This window comes from Myotis nattereri, assembly GCF_964212035.1.
Source record: "Myotis nattereri genome assembly, chromosome: 1".
In the NCBI taxonomy this organism is placed as follows: domain Eukaryota; kingdom Metazoa; phylum Chordata; class Mammalia; order Chiroptera; family Vespertilionidae; genus Myotis; species Myotis nattereri.
The window spans coordinates 65,462,102-65,474,287 of NC_138075.1; the positions used below are offsets into that span (position 1 = coordinate 65,462,102).

At 42.5% G+C, this 12,186-nt stretch overlaps 1 protein-coding gene across 1 annotated transcript in view; it reads right to left on the reverse strand.

Moving 5' to 3' along the window:
• Positions 1 to 12,186, reverse strand: part of TMEM62 (transmembrane protein 62) — a gene marked incomplete at its 5' end in the record, with an annotated part of 48,838 nt that overhangs the window by 27,633 nt on the left and 9,019 nt on the right. The window contains 4 exons of the mRNA XM_081112674.1: positions 1,416 to 1,568; positions 7,463 to 7,585; positions 7,731 to 7,855; positions 10,702 to 10,843. Coding sequence (XP_080968800.1) covers positions 1,416 to 1,568; positions 7,463 to 7,585; positions 7,731 to 7,855; positions 10,702 to 10,843 — 543 coding nt within the window. The remainder of the gene's footprint in view (positions 1 to 1,415; positions 1,569 to 7,462; positions 7,586 to 7,730; positions 7,856 to 10,701; positions 10,844 to 12,186) is intronic.

The window sequence follows — 12,186 nt, forward strand, 5'->3', positions numbered from 1 at the left end:
GGCGGAGCCGGGGATTGGGGGGATATGATGGTCCCCTTGCCCAGGCCTGAAGCCTGGGTCAGAGGCGTCAGGCTTGGGCGGGGGGTGGAGCAAGCGATCAGAGGGAGATGGGGGTCCCCTGCCCAGGCATGATTCCTGGGCCAGAGGCCTCAGGCCTGGGCAGGGGCCAGAGCCAGTGATCGGGGGGAGCTGGGGGTCCCCTGTCCAAGCCTGACACCTCTGGCGGAGGCGTCAGGCCTGGGCAAGGGGCCGATCAGGCGATCGGAGGGTGATGGGGGTCAACGCCTGAGGGCTCCCAGTATGTGAGAGGGGGCAGGCTGGGCTGAGGGACACTCCCCCCCACACACACACACACACACCCAGTGCACGAATTTCGTGCACCGGGCCCCTAGTATATATATAAAAGCCTAAGCAACCATTATGACTGGAATGACCGGTCGAACAGTTGCTATGACGTGCATTGACCACCAGGGGGCAGATGCTCAACACAGGAACTGCCCCCTGGTGGTTAGTGCACTCCCACAGCCAACCTCCCGTGGCCAGGGCAGCATTGGCGTCCGGTGTCCATTCCTTATGCCTGGCCTGGTGACCGTCGCCTCCTCTCCCAACCCCGCTGGGGCCTTTGTGCCCCAGGCTGGGATGGGGAACTGGGGGTGGGTGGTGGTGGACATAGCCCCTTTCCCAGAGGGGCTGGTGGCCAAGCTCCCACACCCTGTCCCTCTCCCCAGCTGGCAGGCTCCAACTGGCCCACTACCCACCTCCAGCGGTGGTGGTGAGGTGGCGAAGGAAGGAGGAGTTGGGGAGGTAGGGAACCACGCAGTGGCAAGGCGCCAGCATCTGTTCCTTCCACACCCTTCCCAGCGACCCATTGCCTTCTCCCCGGGCCCGGGCTGGGACAGGGAGCCGGGGGTGGGTGGCAGTGGACGTGGCCCCTTTCCCATGGGGACTGAGAGCCGGCTCCTTCCTCAGGGCCAGTGGCCAACCCCCTGTGCCCTGTCCCTTCCCCCGGCCTGCAGGCCCTAATCGGTCCTGATCACCAGCCAGGCCTAGTGACCCCACCCGTGTACTGGGCCTCTAGTCCTATCTAATAAAGACAGAAAATGCAAATTGACCGTAACTTCACGACAAAGGTGGCAGCGCCCACAGCCAATAAGGAGGGAATATGCACATTGATTCGACAAGGTGAGAGGTGGAAAGGCGGCTCCGACCGGAGCAAAGGCGGTGGGGGCAGCCAGGGGAAGGAAGGCCTATTCTTGCATGAATCTTCGTGCATCGGGCCTCTAGTCTTTACATGTTTAGATTGTTGAGACAACTAAAGTGGGACATCTCATAGCTGTTACATGGGAATGCAGTCACAATGATTTATTCTCCATCAATATCAAACTGAAAGTAAATTCTGAAGATTTTCTACATACCTGATGTGTGTTGAGTGAAGGAGTCTTTCTAGTGGTTCATGTTTAGAACTATAGAGGAGCGACTTAGGATTGGTGATAAGTATCACAGGCCACTCACCAAAGATCAAATCTGAAAAGCTAAAGAGGTCATGATCAAAAGCAAAGATGCGGTACCTAGAGACCAGAGAACAATAAGGCAATTAGTCACTTCACATTTTAAGAGGCATGAAGGTTATATACAGAACAAATGTAAAAATATAAAAGTATACTTTTTGAGATCATGAATTTGAATGCAGAGTCAATAATATTGTTTTTCTGTCTTTTTCCCTGGCCCCTATCACTTTATACTTCACATTTGTCACAACAACTGGGATCTGACTGAAGCCATGAATTTAACTGTGCCTTGATAAATGTCTAGTACATAGCATGCACTCTTTAATTTTTAAATTCATGCTTGTTGAATTAATTCATTTTGAACCTGAGATATTCATCTTAAGCCTAATATCTGACATTCCTCACACCATCAACAATGCTACATAAAATATTAAAATAAACACAATTAGAAACCTTTCACTTGTCTGTTAAATCTTTATTTCTATAATTTCAAAGAAATTAACAAAAGTTAAGTTGTCTTGATTTTCTAAATGCACAATGAAAGCTATAGAATAACCAGTTTTGCCCTAGCTGGTTTGTTTCAGTGGATAGAGCATTGGCCCGTGGACCAAAGGGTCCTGAGTTCAATTCTGGTCAAGGGCATGTACCTTGGCTGCAGGCCCAACCCCCGGCCCCTGGTTGGGGTAAGTGCAGGGGGCAAGTAAATGATGTGTCTCTCTCACATTGATGTTTCTCTCTCTTAAGTCTCTCTCCCTTGCCGAAACCGGTTTGGCTCAGTGGATGGAGCGTCGGCCTGCGGACTGAGGGGTCCCGGGTTCGATTCCGGTCGGGGGCGTGTGCCTGGGTTGCGGGCATATCCCCGGTGGGAGATGTGCAGGAGGCAGCTGATCGGTGTTTCTCTCTCATCAATGTTTCTGGCTCTCTGTCTCTCTCCCTTCCTCTCTGTGAAGAGTCAATAAAATATATTTAAAAAAAAAAAAAAAAAGTCTCTCTCCCTTCCTTCCACTGTCTCTAAAAATCAATGAAAAAATATCCTCGGTTGAGGATTAACAACAAAAAGGAATAACCAGTTCTGCATTTTCTAACTTTTAGAACTGAGAAATAATTAACTATGGCAGAAACAAGAGTGTTCACCAAATACTCCCTGTGCTCCCCGGCATTTCCCAGAGTCCCTGGTATTAGGTTGGGACAATGTGACTAGTTCTGACCAATGGCCTGTGAACTGAAGTGACACATACCACACTTCTGGTCCAAAGTACGGGAATTGAAGTGTTGAAATAGTGGCCTTTTAAGATGGAGGAAGTCTGAATCCCTGTCACCCTCTAGAAGAGAGTTGGCTTGACTCATACCAGCTTTACATGAATGAAAAAATAGACATCTGTTGTGTTAAGTCACACGTTTATTTGCATCTACAACAAAGCCTGGCCTAATATTACTAATCTACTATTTTTTAAAACTATTTTACTAGTACAATTTAAATGTTTAGTAAGGGCAGGTAAAAGTTAGGTACTTTCAGTAAAACTCCAAATAAAACCCCAGGGTTAGAACACAGGAGAACAGGTGGGAAGAGGAAAAAAAGTGTCATAATTAATATCACTTAAATAAAGAGGCCAATCAAGGATTAGGAACAAGGCAGTTCCAGCCCAGCCCACAGCCTTTCAGTCATGAAAAGACAGGTCTTATAAGGCTCAAAGTAATTACAGTAGCCAGTAGCCAACTAATTACAGGCTTCAAACATAGCTCTTACCCAGATTCTACAAAACCAACTAAAATGAGTAAGTACCACCTACAATGTAAAGCTGCTTTTTAATTAATGGAGATAGTTAAAAATGGGAAGAAAACATACTCAGCTCAGCAAATATTTATTGGGTACCTAATATCTTCAGAGTACTGAGTCATAATAAACAGTAATTGATAATAGTTAAACAATGAAGTGATACTCATCGATACTTAAACTAGTGCACTTAAATGGTATTATCAAAGTTATAATATATTTAGTTCTCTTTCTATGTTTAATTATACTATATGCTTTTGATAAGTTATGTTTCTTCTTAGGAAGACATTAACCTTAACAAAACCAATTATCATCTATTTGAAGAACTTAAATCACTAACATCTTATAGAAATAACTAGAAATGTAGATAAAATTCAGGAGAGCCCTGGACAGTGTGGCTCAGTTGGTTGGTCATTATCCCATGCACTGAAAGGTTACATATTCGATTCCTGGTCAGGACATATGCTGGAGTTTTGGACTCAATCCCAGGTAGGGGGTTTACAGGAGGCAGCCAATCTGTTTTGCTCTCACATAGATGTTTCTCTTTCTCTCTCTCCTTTCCTCTCTCTCTAAAAATCAATTAAAAAATAAAAATTAATAATTAAATTAAAGCCCAGCCAGCATGGTTCAGTGGTTATCATTTATGAACCAGGAGGTCACGGTTCGATTCCTGGTCAGGGCACATGCCTGGGTTGCGGCTCCATCCTCAGTGTGGGGCATGCAGGAGGCAGCCAATCAATGATTCTCTCTCATCATTGATGTTTCTATCTCCCTCTCCCTTTCCTTTACTCTGAAATCAATAAAAAATACATATATTAAAAAAATTAAATAAAATTCAAGAGAAAATTACTTATTTCTAGTCATAGTGTTTTTCTTTCTCTCTTTTAAAATTTTATTGATTTTATGCATTCATTGGTTGCTTCTTGTATGTACCCATTGGAGATCAAATCCACAACCTTGGCATATCAGGATGATGCTCTAACCAATTGAACTACCCCACCAGGGTTGGTCCTAGTGTTTCTCAAAGTTTGGTCCATAAAGTGCCTGGTATGCTCTTATTTATTTATTTTTAAGTAACATATTTTTGCTCAACAGCTTTTATTTATTTACTTTTATATATTTTTGATTTCAGAGAGGAAGGGAGAGGGAGAGAAATATAGAAACATCTGGGGATCGAGCCCACAACCAAGGCATGTACCCTTGACTAGAATCAAACCCAGGACCCTTCAGTCCGCAGCCAACGCTCTATCCACTGAGTCAAACCAGCTAGGGCACTGGTATGTTTTTAAAATATGCATTTTCTTGGGTCCTTACCCAGACCAACACAATCAAAATCTCTAGAGGTAGAGCCTGGAAAGTTTTATCTATATATATAAAAAGCCAGAGACTGTAGTGCCGTCACGACCATAACGACCTAACGACCAGTCGCTATGACACCCACTGAGACCAGCGAACTGGCCTGATCTGGGCCGATCGCCCCCAACACCCCGATCAGGGCGGGGCCAGCCAGCCCACCGCCTTGGCTGGCAGAACTTTGGGGCCCGGGGACCTTGGAGTTGCTCGGTCTCAGGCTCGGGCAGCTGCGCGGGTAAAGCGCCCCTTTGGCGGAAGTGGACCTGGGATCGGGGCGCTGGAATCAGGGATGGGGTGGGGAGGCTTTCCTGGTGACCATAGCAGTCCCCGCAGGCCGCGCACAGCACCCAGGTGTCTAGCTCGGTTGGAACAGCAGCAGGAATAGGGGTCACGGGGTGTAGGGGGCAGCGGCATATAGGAGCCAGGAGGTGCGAGGCCCGACGTGGGCTCTTACCCCGCCTGCTGGGCCCAGCAGCACCAGCAGGTGGGCCATGATGTGCAGCGAGGCATTGGGCGGCAGACAGGAGGGGAAGTGAGCCAGGAGGGCAAGGCCCCGCACCAGACAGAGCCCGGAGCGGCGTGGGTGGGGCTGGAGCTGGAAACCCTGGCGAGGTGGGTAGGCTGCAGCCCCATGCCTTTTCCGCCTTGGCCTTGGAATTCCGAGGTCAGCCCCACTTCAAGAGAGAGGACGTGGAGGAAAGTGGCAAGGCAACAGAAGGGATGGGAAATGTTGTGGCCATCTTTGGGAAACAGCTGCCATGGTCTTCAGTAACTATGAACAGATAATCTTTGGTCTTGGTTCTACAGAAGAGGAAGCTGAGACTCAAAGAAGGGAGCCTTCCGCAACACCTCAGCCACTTCTCAGACCTGACCCTGTATAGCATTGTTTTTGTTGAAAGGAGAAGATCCAAGATGTTTTTAGATCTTTGCTATTTTAGGCAGGAAAGAATTTAGCACAGGGAACTGGTGCTTGGGAAATCATCGGAAAGCTGGAGGAGTGGGTATTAGGCTGGTCCCCCAGGAAAGACTCCCTGCCCAGTGGGAGGAGCTACCCCTCAGCCACAACTGAATTCTAGGGCACTCTGGCACAGCTGTGACCTGGGGATCGGGAAACTGCTGACCCCGCAAGTGCCCTCCAGCTCCCACAAAACAGGTCACTGGGCACTGCCTTTGCCACAACTGCCTGTGCACAGCCTGGATTCCGCTTCAGAAATCCTCCACATCTCTGCAAACATGATCACCAGCAGCAAACAGCCCAAACTGCGGGAAGATGCCTCTGCCCCACTTCTGCCTTCAAAATATTGTGCAAGCGCATCCAATTGGCAGAAACGAATTCATATCCAGAAACCTAGCTGCAGAGGAGTTTGGGCAATTTCAGACTTTTGTCTAGGAGTGAGATCTTGCCCATGTACTTCATGTGCCTGGTATTGATAAAAATGGGGCCCGGCTGGTGGGGCTCAGTGGTTGAGCATCGATCTATGAACCAGGAGGTCACGATATGATTCCTGGTCAAATTTCGGGCTTGATCCTCAGTACGGGTGTGCAGGAGGCAGCTGATCAATGATTCTCATCATTGATGTTTCTATCTCTCCCTCCTTCTCCCTTCCTCTGAAATCAATTTTTTTAAAATGGGGTCATACTGTATATATGTGTTATAACAAGTTTTTCACTTCATAGATCACTAATGTCTTTCCTGTTAAAACCATACTTAGAGAACATTATTTATCATTCATTTTAATTGATCTCAGAGAGAAGGGAGAGAGAAACATTGTTCCATTGTTTCCTACACTCACTGGACTGGGTATTGAATCTGCAACCTGGGCATGTGCCCTGACTGGCAATGGATCCTTCACTTTCTGGTGTATGGGACGATGCTATGCTGGTACCCTGACCCCAAATTCCAGCCTCCAGAACTGTGAGAAAAATACATTTCTGTTGTTTAAGGCACACAAATTTATGATATTTTGTTTTAGCTGTCTGAGCGGACTAATCTATACTAATAAAAGGGTAATATGCTAATTAAACCAGGTCAACTGGACATCTTCTGGTTGTCCTTCCGGACAAAGCCACAGTGGCGGAGGCCGAGGCAGAGGCAGTTAGGGGCGATCAGGCAGGCAGGCAGACTGGTTAGGGGCAATCAAGCAGGCAGGCAGGTGAGCAGTTAGGAGCCAGTGGTTCCATATTGCGAGAGGGATATCCGACCAGCAGTCGGACATCCCCGAGGGGTCCTGGAATGGAGAGGATGCAGGCCAGGCTGAGACCCCCCCACCCCCGTGCATGAATTTCATGCATCGGACCTCTAGTTTTTAATAAGATCCTCCAGAATTCTTATGCATACTAGAGTTTGAGAACTATTTCCTAATGGATGTGTCTTGAAAATCCAACATAACATAGTGATAGCAAACATAACTGTCGTAAAAAGTTTTTGCACAACAAAAATTGCCAGGTACACAAATTACTTCAAAAACAGAAGTATCACAAGTTTTTCCTTAATTGGGATTACCCACGATAGCATTAAGAAAGCTATTATTGCTTTAGCAAACTTAACACATTGCGGATGAATCACGAGAATTCTCGCTTCATATTACAGTGTTTTACAAAATATCATACTTTAAAAAGATATTAGCTTGTAAGAACATGTAATAAATAACTTCAAAATGCAATGGGTATTTAATTTTAAAGCATGCCTTTAACATTTATGTAAAACATTTTTTGTACTAGTTCAATAGAAACTTATCTGACCACTGGGTAAAGCTAGCAATAAAACTACTGGTCCACAATGTGTTAACATGTATAAGTTTTATTCTGTGGGGTAACTACCCCTTACCTTCTGTTGTTCTTCCAGTCTCCCACCTCAAGTTCCAAAGTGCCCTGGTAGTGACGAGTGTGCAAAACAGGCATCAGTCCACCAAGTGTATGGAGGTGCCCACACAAATAAGCTATAGCTGAACTAACCAATGAAAAATAAATGGAATAATGAATAAAAATAACTTGTGTGCCAAACTCATACAAATATTTCTTCAGAAAAGCAAGATAGGTAGAGCAATATAAAATAACTAAAAACAATTAATTTTAATTTTAGAAGCCTGCCTCACCTCATTATTGACTGAACTCCTGGTGATGGAGAAAGAATAGTAAATGTTGTATAGTGTCCAAACCAAATAGTGTGGTTGCTCTGATTACTTTCCTTTGACAATAATAAAAGCTCCTCCATCTGTTTCTAAAAAGGAAGAAAAATAGAAGAATCTTTTAATTAGGCTCAGGCTGAAATCTAATGTCAATAGATTAAACAACACCCTTCAAATATTATAATAAAAAGTGTATTATGTTTCGGGCTGACACCCTGCTAATTAATGACCTGTATGGATGTTTGTAAGTTTCTAACTGTTTTCACATATAATATAAACAGGGCAGGTACTACCCCCATTTAATAGATGAGGGAACAAAAATAATCAACGTAACCTTACGTAATTTTTAAAATTTATAAATTTATTTATAAAAATAAAGAAACACTAACCTTTTCAGCCCTGTATACCACACTGCAATTAATAAAGAGGATATTGATACTAAAACAAAATACATATTATGTCCATAGAAAGCCTTGTACCTGAATGTTTCTAACAGCTCTAGTCATAGTAGCCAGAAATTAGAAACCATAAACAAATTGCATATAGCCATACAACAGAATACTACTTGGCAATTTAAAAATAAAGAACTGGCCCTGGCCAGTTTGGCTCAGTGGATAGAGCGTCGGCCTGTGGACCAAAGGGTCCCAGGTTCAATTCCGGTCAACGGCACATACCTTGGCTGCAGGCTCCTCCCCGGCCTGGCCTCTGGTAGGGGTTCAGGAGGCAACCAATCAATGTGTTTCTCTAATATTGATGTTTCTCTCTGCCTTTCCCTCTCTCTTCTACTCTCCCTAAAAATCAATGGAAAATCGGGTGAGGATTTAAAAAAAGAAAAAGAACTGCCCTGGCCGGTGTGGCTCAGTTTGTTGAGCATCTTCAGTGCACCGAGAGGTTGCTAGTTTGACTCCCAGTCAGGGCATTTGCCCAGGTTTTGGACTCAATCCCTGGTATGGAGTGTGCAGGAGGCAGCCGATTGATGTTTCTCTCTCTCTCTCTCAATCAATAAAGCCCTAGTTTTGCTCAGTGGATAGAGCATTGGCCCAAGGGCTAAAGGGTCCCGGTTCAATCCCCAGTCAAGGGCATGTACCTCAGTTGCAGGCTCAATCCCCGGTTGGGAGATGTGCAGGAGGCAGCCAATTGATGTGTCTCTCTCACATCGATGTTTTTCTCTCTGTCTCTCCCCCTCCCTTCCACTCTCTCTAATAATCAATGGAAGAATATCCTCAAGTGACGATTAGAAAAAAAAAAATCAATAAAAATGTATTTTTTAAACAGAAAGAACTGATATACACAATAGTATGGATAAATCTCAGAAACATTATACTGAGCAAAAGAAGCCAAATACAAGAGTACATTCTGTATGATCTCATTTATATAAAACTCTAGAACAAACAAAAGTAATCTATGCTGACAGAAAACCCCGAACAATTGTCCCCTGGGACTGGGGGTGGAGACTGACTTTACAAGAGAACTTTCTGGGGTTCTTAGTTGTGGTGAGAGTTATACACCAGTATAGACATTTATCAAAACTCTGCAAACAACCTGGCCAGCGTGGCTCAGTGATTGAAAGTCAACCTATGAACTAGGAGCTCACAGTTTGATTCTCAGTCAGGGCAGATGCCCAGGTTTTGGGCTCAGTCCCCAGAAAGGGGCATGCAGGAGGCAGCCAATTAATAATTCTCTCATCATTGATGTTTCTCTCTCTCTCCCTATCCCTTTCTGAAATCAATAAAAAATATATATACATATATTTTTTAAACTCTTTTAAATATATACATATATTTTTTAAACTCTTCAAACAGTTGAAATGATGTATTTTATTATATGTAAATCATCCCTCAAGAAGTTGATTTCAAAAATAACTTGCACATATGTAAATATACATTAATATTATCTATAAAGTGCTATTGGCAATAAATTCCTGGGCCCCACCCTAAGTGTTTCTAATTTGATACATTGCAAGTAAAGCCGGGAATATTCATTTTATAAGATTCCAGCCGATTTTTATGCAGATGATCCTTGAATCATACCTTAAAAAACATTATTCTGAGGAATATATTTAAAAATAACACTTTAATCAACTCGGTCTAAAGACATTTAGTAGACAGGAAAGAAAATACACCTACATTAAACAAAATGCCTAATATAACACAATGCATCAGACAATATTCTGTTCACTTGATTTCCAGCCCCTCTACACCCTCATATCACTTTGAATCTCTTGCAGCACTTAGCAAATTCAGCCTTTTATGAGTTATTTCTGCACTGGTCTTATGCCCCACCACTAAATTAAATATCTTAAGAGGCCAGGGACTTGACCATATCACCTTTGTATTCTTATACATGGACACATACGTATTGCATATGAGCATGTGCTCACTAAACATTTAATGAGTTGTTATTTGTTGTACCAAGAAATAATGAGAGGTTCTCAGATGTGACTTTCCAGTTTTAATCCAGCTTACAAAGAGTTTTCACCTAGCTTACAAAAAAATTGTTTAAAAGGAACTTATTTATTTCAATATATATACTGAGAGAAAGAGATAGAGAGTGAGAGTGAGAGTGAGAGAGAGAGAGAGAGAGAGAGAGAGAGAGAGAGAGAGAGAGACCTTCAGTTAAAAATGGCAACTGCAGGGATTTAGGAATATACCATATAGTATACAAAGCTGTATGTATGCCCTGTACCTTGCTAAGTGCATCTTACACTTAGTACATATTTAATAAATGTTTACTGAATAAATATAAGTATAAAATGTGAGGTACTTATAACAGTACTGAAGTAGCCAGTAATTTCTTCTGGCTATACCTGTAATCGCAGGAAACTTTTTTCTCAAGCATTTTTAGATAAGGACTTGTTTCCCTAGGATAATTTTAAGTAAGCCACATATATCTGAGAAAAGTAGGTTAGCTACAAAGAGAAGTGAGATTTTTACTGTACCTCATCTAAAATTCCAAAGAAATTATAGGGCCTCTTAGGCCCTGGGTTTAGGGTGGCATCCAAAGAGATGAAAGAATAGTTTCCAAAGGGAGTACTGTGAACATAATGGAAAGAGCCATCCGTACGTATGGCAGAATATTTCCTAAAAAATACAAGACAGAAAAGTTTTAATGCAATCATAAAAAAACTGAATACGTTTAAATGCCCTAATATCACACCGTGGTTTGCCTCCCCTGATCTGACAGAGAAACAGACTGAACTAGATCCACAATGGATAAAGTGTAAAAGAAATTTTAAAGATTTTTATCCCATTGTCTCTAAAGACAGTAACCAACACACAAAGTTGCCAAGTAAAGCAGAGAAGTAGGGGGCGATTTTAAGCAATCCACTAAACATTTAAAAAGAGATCAGTCAGAACCTAGTGAAATGGTACTTACCAATCATTAAAACTGTAGTGAAGTCCTACTAAGTACATAGTAGAATTCTTGGTGCAGTGAGATACAAAAGTGTTTATTTCTTAAAACAGGACTACAGAGGCTTAACTAGCGATAAAACCTTGTAAAGAAGCCATCAAACCAGGAGAAAAATGATAGTCTAGGTATGAGTCAGTAAACCTTTTTCAGTTCCTAAAAACATACTGATAACATTCACAGGGTCCATATCCAGTAATAAAAGTCCTCACCATCTTAAGTGTCAATAGTGTTCAGGTGTCCATAAAGTAGGAGAGTGAAGAGTAGAGAGAAAGGATGGGTAACATAGTACATAAAGTAGGCACTTGTTAAATATTTGTTAAATAAATGTAAGGAAAGTATAGATTACATTGGGGTATACCTATATTATTCAAATGTCAGAACATTTTAAGAAAATATCTAAGTGTCCTATATGACTTTTTACCGAAGAGCATATATGAAAAATACAAATAAACTTCTGAAACTTAATGTGCCATCAGGGAGCTAAATTTAAGCCACAACAGCCATCAACTATATCATAAATTATCATACATATTACAGTTAATAGTCAATTCTATTCCCTCTCTTCTTGGTATTTTTAAAATTTTCATTTCAGGGCTTCTTCCTCATTAAAAAGTTTATTTATATTTTTCCTGCTCAATATGTTTTCAGAGTTATTCTTCAGGATTTTATAATCTCATATGTTGTTTATATTGCTATATTTTTTGACACGTTAAAATCCAACTATCAAAAAATAAATCCAACTATTTAAAGGGAGAGGTTAAAATATATGATAGTTAATAACATTTTTGGAATTCTGGATTTTGGCATTCACTGGGGCACTCTTTTTTAAATTATTTTCTTATTTTTTTGTTGACAGTATTACAGATGTCTCCCATTTTTTCCCCCTTTACCCGCCTCTGCCTAATGCCTACTTTCTCCCCTCCCTCCCTCCCCACAAGTCTTCACCACCCTATTGTCTGTGTCCATGGACTATGCATATAAGTGTTTTGGTTTATTGCTCCTCCTCCCTGCA